The 16,391-nt window shown below is 52.1% G+C and overlaps 3 protein-coding genes across 3 annotated transcripts; 1 reads left to right on the top strand and 2 right to left on the bottom strand.

Annotated features, from left to right (window-relative positions):
- The first annotated feature begins 460 nt into the window (after window positions 1-460).
- Window positions 461-1,325, top strand: C7974DRAFT_393058 (uncharacterized protein). The gene has a single exon (XM_046141743.1). The coding sequence runs from the start codon at window positions 623-625 to the stop codon at window positions 1,250-1,252; it is 630 nt and encodes a 209-aa protein (XP_045998355.1). The 5' UTR covers window positions 461-622; the 3' UTR covers window positions 1,253-1,325.
- Window positions 1,326-1,710: 385 nt separating this feature from the next.
- C7974DRAFT_412571 (uncharacterized protein) lies at window positions 1,711-8,028 on the bottom strand (the record flags this gene model as incomplete). The annotated part of the gene is made up of 4 exons (XM_046143660.1): window positions 1,711-2,538; window positions 2,591-7,491; window positions 7,538-7,736; window positions 7,786-8,028. The coding sequence occupies 4 exons, from the start codon at window positions 8,026-8,028 to the stop codon at window positions 1,711-1,713; spliced, it is 6,171 nt and encodes a 2,056-aa protein (XP_045998356.1).
- A 4,634-nt stretch (window positions 8,029-12,662) lies between these two features.
- C7974DRAFT_375651 (Oxysterol-binding protein-domain-containing protein) lies at window positions 12,663-15,711 on the bottom strand (the record flags this gene model as incomplete). The annotated part of the gene is made up of 3 exons (XM_046140222.1): window positions 12,663-14,565; window positions 14,600-15,627; window positions 15,676-15,711. The coding sequence occupies 3 exons, from the start codon at window positions 15,709-15,711 to the stop codon at window positions 12,663-12,665; spliced, it is 2,967 nt and encodes a 988-aa protein (XP_045998357.1).
- Window positions 15,712-16,391: the final 680 nt, after the last annotated feature.

Genomic DNA, 16,391 nt, shown 5'->3' on the forward strand with positions numbered 1-16,391 from the left:
ATGTTTGCACTCTAACATTTAAATAGCCCAAAAAATCGTCGTACGTTGCATTGCTTGCGCAGTGGGCTTAGTCGCATCAGAGTTCGCGTTGACAAACTTACGAAGCAGTGATAACGGATGTCTTACTCCTTCTAAAACTCTCGTATGCAAAAGAAGTTACCTCTGGCTCGTATTCGACCCAAGTATTTACAACGTGACCAAGTGGAAGGCGTGATGTGTAACCCATGCTTGCGATGCTTGAGGAAGCTTATTCGGTTGTGTCGCGTCATCTTACCGTTTGCCACCACTGGTGCCGTTGGTGCCACATGCGGCTAAGTTATCATCTTCTCTTTTAGGCGATTTCGAATGTCGCCTGTCTGGTTCAAGTAATCCGCGAGAGAAAACAGTAGGACGAATACGGGGTGCTGTCAGATTTTGGGGAACTTTAGGCTAACTCAACGTCATAGTTCTACGATCGACACTGTGTACACCTGATCATCTGCAGGACTGCATCATACGAGAGGTAGATCTGAAATGCGGAGTACCGAAAGTAATAACTACAAAGGTAGCCTTCGAACGGGAGCAGGAGAGTATCAATCCCATCAGACCGACTTGCAATCACAGTGCCATTACGTTTGTCAACATGAAGACCACGACTTCTACACTTGCAGTACTTCTTGCAACCTCAGCACGTGCACAGTTATTTTATAACGAAACTTCTGCCCCCTTCAACCTCGTTTTGACATCCGAAAATTCCACCATCAATGGGTCTACACTCTCAGCATGTCACACCGGGGCAGCAATAGAGTCGCTATGCCTCTCCTCGGGAGGCGGCGTTTCAAATCCCACTCCCATTGCAGCGGCCACATTCAACTTCAACACCTCAACCGATCCTTTCACTCCCAATGCCACACTCGGCACACCCGGCATCTTGACATGGACTCTGAAAACCACCAGTCTTGATGTTCCTTCAAGTGTCTACTTCAACAACGATCCTACCACTGACTCGGCCATTCCAATTCTCACTCCTGGGCAGGAGAATCCCCAGCTGTTAGCGTTCGACGACCAGGACAGACTGAATGTGCAAGGATACATTGATTGGACAGCAAATCCACCGAACTCAACTGGAACGACTGTGGCGTACTACAGGTGGTATGCTTGTCAGACGTACTTTGGGGGCTACAGCTACCGCACCCTAGCTTGGGGTTTCGGGAACGAGAAGCCGGAGAATCCGACGTGTGTGAAGACTGGTGTGAAGAGGATTTTCGTCTGAGTTGTAACTTGCAGTAAAACACAGATTTTGTAACCTACCGCATAACAAATTCTATTCTTATTGATCATTCCGAATGTCTGTTCTCCTTCGATACTCACGCCTTGCAATGCGCTTGTTGAAGGACAGTTTGATGCTCCCCTTGACCGAGTCTCAAAAGCAGATAGTACCCTTCTATGGTGTGCCGAATAGTCCATCAAGGTATATAGTGATACGGATGGAATGTTGTTTACACGAAGGATATGTGTTTCATGTGGAGACGAGGAGAAATCTGACATCGAAGTTGAAATTGTGTACGGGAGCATGCCTGTTAGCAGGTCCCTTGATCATTTAGGAGGCAATGCATCTGTATGAAACATGGAAGATGTATTAATTATAGAGCCGCTAATAAATCAAACAATTATTAAAACAGTCGCTGTACACTGTAATCAGACCAAATTAAAGTCCACGTGTGAACCTGTTCAAGCATACGCCACGGCCTGTGTAGTCTCGGTGCGCATCTTCGAGACCTGCAGACCTCCGTTAGATACTGTGTGCTGAGGAGTGTTCTGCGCCTGCAGAATCATCTTGTCAGTACCAAGAGCCCAGTCCTCGATGCCATAGAAGCCACCTTCCTGAGATTCAGCCTTCCCGTTGCCGAACTCCTTGACACTCCACTGCTCTGTGCCCTGTACACCCTTCCACTTCGGGTCAGAGCCGAAGGTACGGAACACCTGAGCATTCAGGCGCTCGTACTCCTCGAAAGACTTGGGCCAGCCACCGAGACGCTGGTAAGCGAGCTTCAGGAGGTGCAAATGACGAAGGGCAATAGCCGACTTGTCAACGTTCTCGGAGTCGAGCGCAGAAGTAGGCTGACCCTCCTGATCCTTGACGTTGATGCCTTCTTTGGCGAGGAGGTAGGCTGTGGTATCGAGCTCATCGTCTGAGTCATCACCAGAACCGTGATCGTGTACCATCAGGCGAAGAATGTCCTCGTGTACACCGAGAGCCTTCTTGAAGTACTCCTGTGCCAACGAACCTGTCTTCTCAGAAGACGCCCTCGACTGGTATGTTTGTCCCATGCTTGTGTACAGTTGTGCGAGAAGCTCATATGTCTCGATCGTGACAGGGGCCCGAGGACCGTGTGCGCGACGCATGTTGTATGCGATGTCTTCGGCGAGGCGGATGGCCTTGACGGGCGATCCGGCAAGGTAGCGAGCGCAGATGAGGCGGCGGCCGAGGTTGAGAAGAACCTCCGGGGGCCACGAGCGTTGAGCATCTCTGGTGTTCCACAAAGTGGTGAGTAACCACTATTTCGAGCGTCAGTACAATAGTTGATAAGCTATTCATGAGTAAACTTACCTCCAAGGTCTCGTAGTCATGCTGTTCGCCCAAGAGCACAGACAGGTGACTGAGCTCGAAAAGCTGAATCTGGGCGAAGTTGATCTTGAGGTTCTTGCAAATGTCAAGTATCTTCCTGACAATCTTGTTTGACAGATCGAGCATCTTCTTGCGCAAAGCAGCGTCCGTAGCCTTCTCACTCGCTCGTCCAACAAGCAACGACGCAAGCTTGAAGCCCATGCCAATAGACCTGGGTCCATTGTAACCATCATGCTTGCTGGCATAAAGGAACCCAAGGTTGGCGATGTCGTATGCTTCCGGGAACTTCTTCTGCTTGGTCAGCTTCGAGACGTTGTCGTTACTAGCCAGGATGACAGAGCGGTTGAAATCCTTGTTTCTGCCAGAACCCAGTTGATCGAGGATGCCAACAATAAAGTGTCGAGGCGTTTCCTTGCTGAGAGTGTGTAGGTCTGGAGCGTCTCGTTTCTCGAAGAGACCGACAGCCTGATCCTCAACCACAGTGATCATCTCATCCTGACCATTCTGGCGCAAGAAGAAGCGAAGTGGAGCAGCCGTAAGCAAGATGTTTGTCAACGACTCGTTGTTTTGCAGGGTGAGCCTGAATTGCTCGAAGTAAAGGTACTCCATTGTGAGGCTGGCCATGATCTCGGCAAAGGTTACGTTGAGGTCCTTGCGGAGATTGTATTGAAGGGAAGCGAGGAACGCCAATGAGGTACGGTTGGTCTTCGTCAAGTCGAAAGACCACTTGGAAACGTGGCGTGCATCCTTCGCGCAGATCTGACGATGCAGCTCTTGGACCATGCTGTGTGCAACAGCGGTCTGCTGGCAAGCGTGGAAGCTTGCTGCAATTGAAGCCGCGGACTCGATCTGCTTCTGAGATGAGGTCTCTTTGGATACAATCTGGGAAACAGCATTGGTCAAAGTCTTAACAGCAAGATCGGTCTTCTGTTGACGCTGGTATAGACTCGCTAGCTCCCTAACGTGTGTGAGAGACGATTCGTGGGAGTAACCATACTTAGTTGCAGACTCAGTAAGCTGCTCCTGCGTCATACTCAGAGCGCGCTCAACGTGTTCGGCCTTGTAGTTGGAAGAAGATTGAGACTTCATCTGGCGAACGTAAAGGGACGACAGAGCTTGCTTGAGTTCACTCGACCTGGTGGTGGTCATGGTGGTTTTGGTTGACTTGGAAGCTTCCTCGTAGAGAGAGATTGCCTGGGAAATATGTTCCTCGCTACGTTGAGATACCTGAGCGAGCGCCAAAGTTGACTCAACTGCAATTGAAGACTGAGCACCAAAAGTGGCGATAGCTGTCTCGCGGTATTCCTTGGTGGCTTGATACAACGACTCAAAGCTAGCCTTGGTCTCTTCGAGGCACTGATAGTAGCGCTCGTAGAGAGTCTGTACAAACTTCTCTTCGCTGAAGATCTTGTGCTGTTTTGTCTGACGCACGAAAGTGTTCCACAGAGTGCGGTAGATTGTAACAGCTTCAGCATAACGACGATCCTGCCAATATGTAGTAGAAACCACAATTATGGCATCCAGGGCATCCTTGTGACAGACATCCGAGTCTTTGTTGAGACTCGTGATGATCTGGAGGTAGTACTCAATCCAGTATGGATGGTTCCTTGGGTGTTGCTGGCATCGGCGAGCGAGGGTGTAGAGCGTTTGGATGGTGAGCTCATGTGTGAGACCAAACCTTGAGCGATAAGCCACGAGGATATCTTGGTAGACACTGATAGCATTGTCCTGGTAGCCATGCTTGTCGTAGAAGCTGATGAGAAGTGTTCGAGCCTTCTCAAAGATGGCCTTGTCGACTTCTTTGGTTACCAGCGCGGCTCGGAAGAAGCGACTGTACGTATCCTCGACTCTCTCCATCTGTTTGAGCTGCAGGTAGCACTCCGCAAGACGCTCCACAAGCTGAATTGACTCCTGCGTGAAGGTAGACGTGAGTGTCACATTGTGGATTGAGCTAGCGAGGAATGACGACCATGTGCGCTGCAGGGTAGCCTGAATGACACTGATGGCCTGTGAGAATTCTCGTTCTTCCATGTACTTGGCAGACAGCTTCTTTGCCAAGGCAATGGTGCTGGCATCGATCGTCTTCGAAGTCTGAATTATAGAGAAGAAGACATCTTTGTACACAGACTCAGAGACGGTAGTCGTAGTCTCACTGGACGAGCTTGAGGCTTCCAAGCTCTGTCGAACAAGCTCTGTGGATGTTTCGGACACTTCGTTGCTGATTTCGCGTGAAGCGCTTGATTCCTCTTGGCGAACGCTCTTGTAGAACGAGCTAGCGTGCTTGAAGATCGACAAAGCCATGGTGTAGGAACCCATCGACCTCATCTCCTTCGCGACACTGGTGAGGCGAGACACGATCCTCTCGGAGTACGACAGCTGATGGTGCTGATATTGCTCCCATACGACAGTAAGCACAGCCGAAGACTCAGCTGTGCGTTTCTGGGTCTTCAAAAACCTCGAGTATGTGGTTGCGACCTCGATGTTCTTCTCGTGCCACTCAATTGATTGAGTCGAACGGCATTTGGAGGAGATCTGTTGCCATAGCTCCACGTAGGTCCTTTCTGCAACTGCGATCTCCTTGCTAGACGTATATGATTCAGCTCTACGAAGGTAGGCTGCGATTGAACCAAAGTCGAATTTCTCGACCTCGTTCTCATCATCATGCTCATCAAAGAATGACTCTTTGTAGTGGTCGATACGGCGCTCACCTCGACCTTTGCCGAGGACGACATTGAGGTGACCCTCAATGTCTTGCGCCTGATGGCTGTTGCGTCCGTAGTGCTGAATAGTTGCCTCTTGAATCAGGCGGAAGACCTCGAGTGCCTTCTCTTCTTCCTTGAGCGAAGCGTACAACTCTACAAGGAGCTTACGAGTCTGAATGACGAGCTCCGAGGTGCTACCATACTGGCGCTCGTAGGCAGTAATGAGCACGATCAAGATCTCCTCGCGGTGGGTCATGATCTCCGTGCGCGAAGTCGTGACCATAGACTCCGAGACCTTCAAAAAGTAATTTGCGCATTCCAACGTCAAAGGATGGATGTCACTCAGCACAGAGCGGCAGATCTTGGTACATCGGAAGAAGTACGAAGAAGCATTTGTGGTGTCCGACAGAAGTAGGTAGGATGTAGCAATCGCCAGATAGGTCTGTAGGACAGTAGGATGGTTGTCGGTGTAGATAGAGCGACGCACATTACCTGCAAGAATATGCAGATCAATGGCTTCCGGAAGCGGGAGTTGTGTGCCCCAAACGAGCTGTTCCAGAACCGACAAAGTGGTCGTGTCTGGCATCACCTTTTGCAGTTCTGCAGTAGGCTTGAACTCTGCTGTGTTCTTGGGCATGAGTGGAGATTGCTGGAGATGCAAAATCCAATACCTGACAGTATACTCGAGAAAGCGGTGTTGACGGAAAAGACGATCAGCGATAGTGGGATCGTCGTTCTCAATCATGGGCTCCCCCTTGTCACGGAGAGTATATTTGGCATACGCAAGCACGCGTAGCAACAGGTCTGTCTCGCTGTCCTTGAGAGGAATCGATATCTGATTCTTGAATGCTAGCTCATGGAGCGCTGAGTGCACGATGGGATGTCTGAACCGCACAATATGCTCACTCATTGACAAGAATGGTCGCAAAGTTTGCAGTACTTCGTGGACGTTGATACCCTTGTCGCTAAGAGTGCCACTCTTGACATCTACAGTGAAGAGTGTGTGGATCTCCTCAGTAGTCAGAGGCCGTTCGGCAGCCAGGAGCCAAGACAACAGGGTCTTTGCATTACTGGAAGTCTCAAACGAGGTAAACAACTTGTGTACGAGATTCTGAACGGTTGGCTTGCTCGACTCCAGATCCCGAAGGGTTGACGTGACACCATCTGCCGACTTTTGGGCATTCAAAAGCTCGCAGGCGAGGATGGTCCACAGGAACGATCCATTGGCAGCCTGGATGATGCGATCGAGCATAGCCTCCTGCTCGTTGCCTGGCTTGCTGTGGAAGTTGCGGTTGTGAACAAGTGCCCGGAGGGCAACAGCATGAAGATCATCCCGAATGTCCTCACGGGTAACTTCATGCAGCATGCCATTGGCGTGAGCCGGCATCTTGGCTGAAGAGGACAGGGTAATCAGGCGTACCCTTTGACCCTGGTTGGTTACGTTGACGAGCTTCTCCAACAATGCAGCGGAACTGATACCTCCAGCTGCTTGAATTGAGGCGGATTGAGATGATTCAATCTCATCAAGGCCATCGACAACCATGACCAGATCGTTACCACCCTCATGAGGATTCTTGAGGACTTCGCCAAGTGCTTGCCACAGGTGTTCCTCGTATGTTTTCAGGTCGCCTGAGGTTCTGCAGTGATGATATGCGCGGAACAAAGCATCATACATTGGCATCTCACCCACTCGCTGGTTAAGTAGCTGCGAAAGCAACGACTTGACGACAGCAAGGGAGGTGGCAGACGTAGGGACATCTGGAGACAAAGAACAGAACAGTGTGTCTGACTGCTTACGATTGACAGGTCGCTGCAGGCGTTCGACGATGGAGCCAGCGAGGGTGGTTTTACCGGCGCCAGGCTGACCAGTCACCAACAAAAAGCTCTTGTTACTCTGTAGGAAACGAGTAAGATACTTTTGGAACCAGATACATGTCATCTCGGCTTGCTGATCGACGAAGAAGGAGTGGTCGCGGTTCAAGGTCGCCAACACTCGATCTTGTGGAGACAACCAACGGCTTAGGACTTTTACGTCCAAAGCTTCGCCGTCCTCGTAGTCATCCCTGTCAATCTGAGAGTCCCAAATGAGCTCGACTACGGAATCTTGGCGCGAGCGGAAACCTTCGATGGTCTCACCAAAGAGCTCGAAGATATCAAGGCTTGCTGAACCCGATGTCATACCTGTGTTGTTTGTTAGAAGCGTTTGCGAAGATTAAAGTGCACATACCATTGGCGGTCTTGTAGAACCGAATAGAAACATCAACTACTAACGAGATGAGATCGGTGTAGAGGAAGCAAAGTTGCTCACGAATTTCAGCCGTAGCAGCGAGGAGCTCTGAACGACGGAGAACCGATGAGAAAGATAGAGAGAATTTGTAGAGAACAGAGAATGCCTTGTCCAAAGCTGCAGAGTTCTCGTGGCCCAACTTGTTGAGGTCAGCATGCGAATGAGACAGACAGCGATGTTTAACATACCTCAAGCAGAAGACGGGCGTGACCGTAGCCTACTGCAGCCGCAGCCTGGCTATCAAGAGCAAAGCCTTGAATGGCCCGGTCGAAGTTATGCAGTTGCTCGGCGAAGTAGAGGGCTCGGATAAGCACTTTGTCCCACCGACTACCCTTATGAGGAAGAGTGGTAAGACGTTCAGCTCTGATCCACTCCAAGAAGTTCACGTAAGACACTCCAGAGGTGCTTACAGCAGCGCCAAGCTCGGCCATACTCCTTTTCCTAAGAGCGATTGCTGATTCTTGAACGAACCCTATCTTGTATCCTCCCCCTGTAGCGCTACGCTTGCTGGGTGACTTCATTCCATAATTACCGCTTGTCGCGCGCGAGGAAGTGAAAGAATTGAGACGGCCCTGAGAGCGAAGAGCTCCTTTGGGTGACATAGGTGACATAGGTGACATAGGAGGACTGAGCACACCATGAAATCCACCAAAACCATTAGGTGACGATAATCTTGGAGACATCATTTTGGATGATTGAACTGGTTCTCTGGCTGGGGGCGAGATTGTATGAGATACAATAGATACTTGACTTGACAAATCGGTCGCAATGGAGAAACGGTCCGAAAGGGTAGCAAGTTGCGTGGTGCGAGCTGGTTGAGACACGCTGCCTATAACTTCCTCAAAAACAGGACTGATGGGTCGTGAGTTCTGTTCAGAGGTCTGCTTTACAGGCGTAAGAGACTGGTGAGTAGGTGACTGAGCTTGTGTAGGCTCAGGCTGGGTGACTGTTGTGTTGATGCTCTCAGTGTCGTCCTGCGAACCAACTTCAGGTGTTGTTGGTGCCGGAATAGAAATGGAGGATCTCGCTGTAGTTGGGTATGGTTGACTGCTGGGAAGTGGAGGGGTATTGGTATCTTGGTTACCAGAGGCCTTCGGAGCGATCTCTATAGAAGTAGATCGTCTGAAACGTGAAGCAAAACTCGACCGTTTTGATTTGGAACTTTCTGCGCGAACAGGAGCTTGACGAACAGGTTCTGAAGTTATAGGGTGCTGATGGTCGGAGGATGAGGTTGGTGAGGGGTGAGAAACGTTGTCAGCTGTTTCTTCTGAATCCTGATGCTCCTGTTTCTTATGTTTTTCTGAGACCGTCAGTAAGTCAAGTTGAACAATCTTTTGGGGGTTGACGGACTAAAATACCTGAGTCCAAGCATGTGGAGATCAATTGAACAGCAGGAGCTACTTGAGCTGCGGGCCCTCCGAATAAATTATATCCTTCGACAAAGCTAGGATTGGTTGAGAATCCACCACGGGAATCAAAAGCGGGGCATCGTATGCAGTGTACCGATCACCTTAATCACGTCAAAGAGGTTGGTCGACTATTGCATCAGTAGCTAATGCGTACAGGAGCTACCACAGCTGAGCAGGGATGAGCTTTGGAGGTAGCTTGAACAAGCTGTTGACGAGCAAGGATGAGCTTCTGTTGTGCCCTGAACTAGTGATGCAAAGGGCTCAGTGATCATGCATGGGTAGAATGCGGCTTTTCACAAGCGTCGCCGGAGCTGAAAACGATTTGAGGAAGACGTTGCGTACAGCATCAAAGTTATTGGGAGGTCAAAACACCTGGCTCCTGTAATGTACTGAGCATTATTACTGGCCGAATCCTACGGAGCCTAGACCGGATTTAATCCATACATGCATGGCGTGGCATGGGTGACGTCCTTCGTAACTACTGCAGTCTAGGCCAAGTAGGACAAAAAAGATGTCTGGCTGGCGAATGATTTTTGCCAAGAGAATCCATGTGAGGCGTTGCCGAGACGATGTGCTGAGACCCACCGCTGAAAGTTTTTCATGTTCACTGCAAGCACATCTGATATCTCGTAGGTACTCGAATACCAGGAGGTTTGATCGATCAAGATGTGGAAATGATGATAATCATGAGGTTTGGCGAATAGCAGCTACCCGTGAAGCAATACGTTCGTGTTGGAATCGCCGACCATATTGTAGTGGGGATTGTCGATCATGCAGTGAGCTCGCTGATAGCCGACCACTTTGTGTGGAGAACATGCAAGCTGTCGAAAGGGGATGCATTCAGCCTAGTGCGAGTCGAAGGTGACGGACAGCGGGCGGCTTGCGCCGAAGCGGGTGGACGGGCAGACAAGAAGGTCTGTCTCCGGATGTCGTTCCTTTCGGAGGCTTTGGATGCTGTACCGGTAACACCGGTGTCACTGTAGCCGAATACCGGTAGCAGTCTGATCTTCGCAAGATCGGTAGTGGTTGGGTCGGCTAAGCCGTTCAGCTCACCACGATTGCCACTGATCAGCCAGTCAGAGCATGGGCAGCAGATGGCGCTGTAGAAGCGTTCGCGTATGTGACAGAAAAGGCCAATCATACCCTAAACTGAAGATGGTCCGCAGACTCGATGGTTTAATAATGGTGCTTGGAGACTGATTCGCTGCGTGGGCATACGACGGTATGGTTAAAGTTGCCTCGCTTAATCGTTGCGGAAGGAAGGCAGGGCCCGAAGATTGGCGGCAACGCAAATCACGAACCCTGAAGTCGATCAAGTCCACCACTGTTTCGTTTCTAATTGATCAATCACTCAAAAGTTGGCAGCAACTCGGAGTTCGCCATGCATCTGCATCGAACGCGAAGTGGTCACCACCATCAGGTCGTTTGCAGGCTTCCTAGCCCAGCTACTCCACAACCTTATGCGGCCTCATGCAGAGTAAAACTGGAGCCCGGCTTCCTTATGAGTCCGGTCCAAATGACGAGGCACGACGCGGCGACCTCTTGTGAACGACTACTGCATGACAGGTCCCCATTAGGAAGCCTGTCTCTGTTCGGTCTGTAAATCAACCACCAAAAGCCTGGACGACACATTTAAGATTTCGGCCTAGAGCGATCGCGATTCACCCCGCTTGAGATCTCGTCCTAACTCCACCTACCCTTGAAACGGACTCACGATCTGCGGTCTTCTTCACGATCAGGGACGCTTGCCTACTCGTGCAATAGGTACAGCCATTTTGGTTAATGCAAAGACAGGATGCTCCCCATGCCACGAGCGTCTGGTTTCCGAGAGCAGCAGTCCTTTCTACGTAGTATGACGCTTCAAACATTTCTGAAATGGGTATAGTAGTTAGGCTGCTGCGTCATGCCTCCAATTAGGTAGGGCATTCGTAAGCGGGAGGCTAAACAGCGGCAAGCGGCAATTCCGCATCCCCATACCAAACTCTAAACTTCGTTCAACCAAGAGTACGGACGTCAATCAACTTCATCTCACCTCACGAGCCTCTTCCTCTATCAACGTGTTGTTCTGTATGACGAATGAAATATATATATAATACTAAGCCACTAGGTAGTGGATGGCCCACATGCAGAAGTTTGCCCTGCAGTACACCGCAGTAGTCTCCCCTCAGCCCACGCTACCAAACAATGCCACTGTCACAACCTCCGGACAATTACTGCCATCGTCGTGCGGTGAGCCCGCTCACTAACAGAGCTCAATAGCTCTAGCAGGGACTCGACTGATAAATCGCGCAATTACTGGTTGCTTTATCTCTCGGGCTTTGCGCTGTCCACTGCGCTGTCCAGGTGTATGGGTCCACTATGTACAGCTAAGAGTGGAGTGGCATCCGAGCACGACAATTGAGGCACACGGTCACCCAACCGCTCCCCAGTTAACATGGGTCTGTTCAAAGGCCAGCCACCCATGGGCTTGGAATCCCGGCCCGAAAGCTCTGAGCTGCGTACAGTATCATCAAAATTTTGCCATCGAGCTGTGTTTCAGTCGAGGAGCTTTAGCCCTCGGCGCCATGGTGTCAACGTATCTGAGTACACATCACAATGGTGACCGCTGTTGCCGCCGGAAATACAGAGGTCACGAGATTGCCAATCAGTTTCCAAAAGCATGCGACATCGGCTTGCACGGACGCTGAAGCTGCAAGAGCGACCGCAAGTACCTCGCACGCATGGTGTAGGGTTGACATGCCGCCTGCCTCAGGTACAGCCGCCACTATTATCGAGGTGCAGACGCAGCCTCAGTTGCACAGCACCTAGCGCAAGCCGGCAGACCCTATACGCTGTGCTGTCACAAACGGGAGTGGCCATGCACAGCCGCCTCGCGAATCCCACAACATGTCGCTGTCCCACCACAAATCCCAAAACGATTGGGCGTATCCACAACAAACATGTGACAAGAACGTGCATCGCCTGTGCCTTCCCCTCAATATCACATCCATCAGAACACAACCTCCCACTTGCAGCCCCCCCTCAACCCACCCCCTCATTCTTGTGATGCAGGCGCCTGCTCGTGTGTCCATTCCCCTGCGCCGGCCAAGCCGACTCCCCCACAGCCAGCCCGAACAGGGGTTGACAGCTGCAGAATGCGGCAGACCGATCAGCAGCGCAGGGCACGGCATCGGCTACACCGACTCCCGCACGCGAAGCGACCCGAGCACAATGGGCGCGCTGCAGTCGGGTGGCTTGCCTGGCGCCAGCTGGAGGTGACATGTGGTGGGCTGACACGGGGATAGTGGTGGGCAGGGCTGGGTGAGTAGGTGGTGGGTGGTACTTTGGAGGAACCGGAGAGAAGGTCCTGCTGGATGCGAGGATGCGTGCCGGAAGGTAGCTTGTAATGTGGATGGATTGGGATGTGTAGGTTTCGATATATCGCATCTCGGAAGCACTTCGCAGCTATGCACGGTAAGGGCCGAAGATCTTATAGTGACGTGATGATGGCTCTTTAGTCGAGATGAGAGGCACGTAGATCGATCAGTTTGCCATCCATATACAAAAAATGTCACCGAGTCTCTTGCAATACGCCGATTCATGGAAGATCCGGGATCAGTTCTTGCATCTAGGCACACGTATCTTTGCCTCTACAACGAACCCGTCGCTCCGGACTCTCAATGCTCAAACACGTCAACGATTCCATCCCAACGCTTCGCCTCCCTGCTCTCCCAGTACCCGTCCTTTCCACCCTTCAGTCTCCATGTCTCTTCGTCGCCTAAAGCGGCCGCCTCTGCTCCCTGGGCCATTGTGAACCATTTTGGTTTCCACTCGTCGTTGTGCTCTTCCATCACACGTCTCCTAGCGCGCTGTCGCTCCTCGAGTCTAGCCTTCAAACCCTCAGCCTTATCCAGATCTCCATCTTCCCACGCCTTCTGATCAGGCCGGAGTCGTGAGTCCGTGACTGGGATATGGTTCTGCTCGATAGAAGTGATCTCATTGAGTGCAGCAGCGAACGAGGTTAAGCCGTAGTGCTTCTCAGGCTTATCGACAAGCGTACCTACTTTCCAGATGGTCTGACCATTGGGCTGGCCGTTGGACGTAAATTGTAAGTCTGCTGTCCACTTTCCTACTGCGCCCATAGGCAGCACCGAGCCCGTACTATCGAAAACTTGCACACTGACTTCCTCAGAGCGACCGGCAAACATGCCGCCCGCCTTGAATGTGCATACCGCTTTCGCGCCGGTGGTCTCGTTGACAATGGTCATTGTGCCTGTGGGCTCGATGTACTTCTCGCCTGCAATGACATTGCGGAGGTACGAAGTAGCGATGCTCCAAGAGTAGTGCTCGTTGCTGCTGTGGAGAAAGATACGCACGCGACCTTCGGTGTTCAATTCGGCACTCTTACCCCAGAACTTCTGGACAGGCGTTGGCGACTGCATGAAAGTCCATTCCTTCGCTTCTGCTTGGCAAGCCATACGAACGGGACGGTGGACGACTTTCTCGGCGATGAAACGGTAGCCCTTGTCCTCACGGACAAGCTCGTAAGTCTCGCCGAGCATAGGATTGAAGGGTTTGCGGATTGCGCGCTCCTTAGAACGACTGTTGCTGAAGGCGGAGATAGCGAAAGCAGCCATGTAGACGAGCCGTTCACCAGTGTCAGACGGCGCGGCTGCAGCTGCATCGAGCAACTCGCTGTACTCGAGCTGCTCAGCTAGGCGCTGCAAGGCCGATGTGGGCTCGTTCGATGAGACAGGCATAGCGATTGTGGACAAGTCCTTGCCAACATTCTTCCGTAGGAACGCGATCAGACTTGGCGGCTGCACTTTAGGTGCTTGAACGGCGTTTCTACGCTTCACAGGCCCCAGAGGGAGTGGGGCGAGTGAGGTTGGCTGCACAGGGAACAGTGAGGGCGCCTGGTCCATCGAGAATCGTGCTCGGTCAATGACACCAGCCGCTTCGTGCTCTGACGAGGACTCTGATCCGTCATCTGAGCTCTCATCGTCTTGTCTTTCCTCAACCTCTCTGCTGTCACGCCTGATGGCAAGCAGGTTAGACTTGGACCCATCACCGCCCTCCGCATCGAAGAACTCGTCTGCAGACTCTTGTGAGTCGATGCTAAGGCGAGACGGCGCTGCAGAAAGAGGTGCCGGTCTTCGCCTCTCCTTGCTTTGGTTGATGAGATCCGAGAAGTCTTTTACGACAGAGTCGAGATCTCGCAGCAGAGCCATGCAATGATCGTGGACACTGTCCTCGTGTGAAGCCGGGCCATTGTTTGCGCGCTTCGGTACTGCGAGAGCACCATTGATGTTCGCTGGCAAAGCAGGCACAGGAGGAACGGGTCCAGCAGGCGAAGGAACGCCAGATGTGTTTCTCCTCATCATGCCAGATGGGCTTTGCGCCGAGGTGCTGGCCTTGCGCTTCCAGAAAGACTTACGTTCTGTAGCGCCAGTCTCGGGGAAATAGTCACCCGATTCCTCTGATGGTGCAGGAGATAGGCTGTCGTTCAGTTTGCTCGTCGATGCGCCTGAGGAGACGCCCGACGCTGTACCGTATTTAGGATCTGTACTTTGGGCTAGCCTTCGAACTGCATCGCGCGATCCTGCTACCCTACCAACTAGCGCCTCTACTCTGGCCCACTGGTTGTCCTCCACAGGATCTTGAGTGTGTGCGGAGGGTTGGAAGGGGCTGTCCCTTGATTTGTAGAGTAGGTGAGGCTGTAGCGACAGCTGATCGTGAGGCTTTGTCGAGCGCATCTCTCCACTTGACGAAGTCGGCAGCATTGCTCGCTTTCAGATGCCAGATTTCAGCTCCAGAATCTACCGAAATTTCCCTTGTCTCCTCGCTTGCACCAATTGCTGCGAGAGAAAGTGGTATGGCTCCACGCAGAGCTGACGAGTGGTTGTTGCGGTAGTACGAGAGGGTCGAGGTAGTGAAGTCAAGGGAGAAGAAGCGCCTGGCATGCCCCTGGTTCTTCTTCCTCCTCTTTTTTAGCAGTACGCCAGTCATGAATGATGAGCTAGAGATACTGGCTTGCTTTGGTTTCTCGTGCATAGAGCGTGGGCGCTCTGCGAGCTGTTGTGGCAGCGACTCGGACGACTCGACGGGTCCCATTGAAGGGCTTGGCTTATTGAGGCTGGTGGAGCTGGCTCCTGCCATTGCCTGCGCATAGTGCATGTGGTGACCTGACTTCGGCGGCGCATTGGTGGGGTACGTCATGAGCACAAAGGTTGCTGTCTTCGAGACGGTCTTGGAGAAGGTGTTGTCGAACACCAGGCCATACATGCCGCCTTCGCCTTGCGGAACATCATAGGTTCCCATAGATACCATATCAGCCTCGCATTTTCCCTGCCAATGCACCTGCTTCAGCCCGATAGCAGCCAGTTTCTCCAATACAAATGTCCTCTCGTTGCGTGACGTTGACGTTGAGGCGCCTCGTGCTCGTGTGTGACCTGTTGGCACCTCCAGGCCGGGCGTGGCGGGGCCATTGTCGAGGATCGTGCCCGAGGGCAAACTCGAGGCTGCGCCGGTCGCATTGCCTGGGTGCTTGAAGATACCAAAGTTCAGAGACTTCTTGTGCGGTTGTATGCTCCATGAGATGCTGTGGCCTGCAGAGACGTTGACCCAGCGAACGAGGTACGACTAGCAACTAGGTCAGCCTTGAACAGCGAGCTAGCACGGTTAACGTACCTTGCTGTGCACTTCGATATTCTCCATGCCCGCCATCTTGTTTGTATGCCGTGTGTGGTGCGCGAACGCCTTACAGCTGGAGCTTCTCCTTCTCCCAGGTGCTTGCGCTGACGCTCGGTACCTGAACTGAACTGAACTTCCGTATCGATACCGTCGGTAATGAACGCCTAAGGCAGACTCCGAGGATAGCAAGTATAATGAACGGTTCTTCAGTAGGCAGACATGGCAGGAGCGCGGAGTTATACGGGTGCGGGCTCTCGGGAATCGAAACGTCAGCTTCGCGCAGGCTGCTGGAAACTTGGACGATGGTCACGGTCGGAGGGTGGTACGGCCGATGGACGAAGAACGCGCTGGCCGTTGACTAAACACGCGTTTCAAGGATCTGAGACCAGCTTTTCAAGTCCTTGTGCACAAGCGACAGCGGTATGCAAGTTATAGACAGATGTGGCATTGTGGATGTCCTGCTTGGCCGCCGGGCTTGGGCTTGCACGTATCCTGCATGCCTATACGTCGGTATACGATGGCTGGGAGCATAACCACAGAACCCTGTCATCCTCAGCCTTACGGCGTTTTGCACCTCAGCCACCTGCCGTGCTGCGCCCACTTCACTCAGCCTACGCGCAAATGTTCACCGTCTTTGAGCTCTGCATTGCGCTGATTCCCAGCACTGCCGACGAATCGAAGGCGAGGCATTGCCAGTGCGGCTCCTCGTGCTT

Source organism: Boeremia exigua (assembly GCF_020726555.1).
Source record: "Boeremia exigua strain MPI-SDFR-AT-0100 chromosome Unknown C7974scaffold_5, whole genome shotgun sequence".
Lineage (NCBI taxonomy): Eukaryota > Fungi > Ascomycota > Dothideomycetes > Pleosporales > Didymellaceae > Boeremia > Boeremia exigua.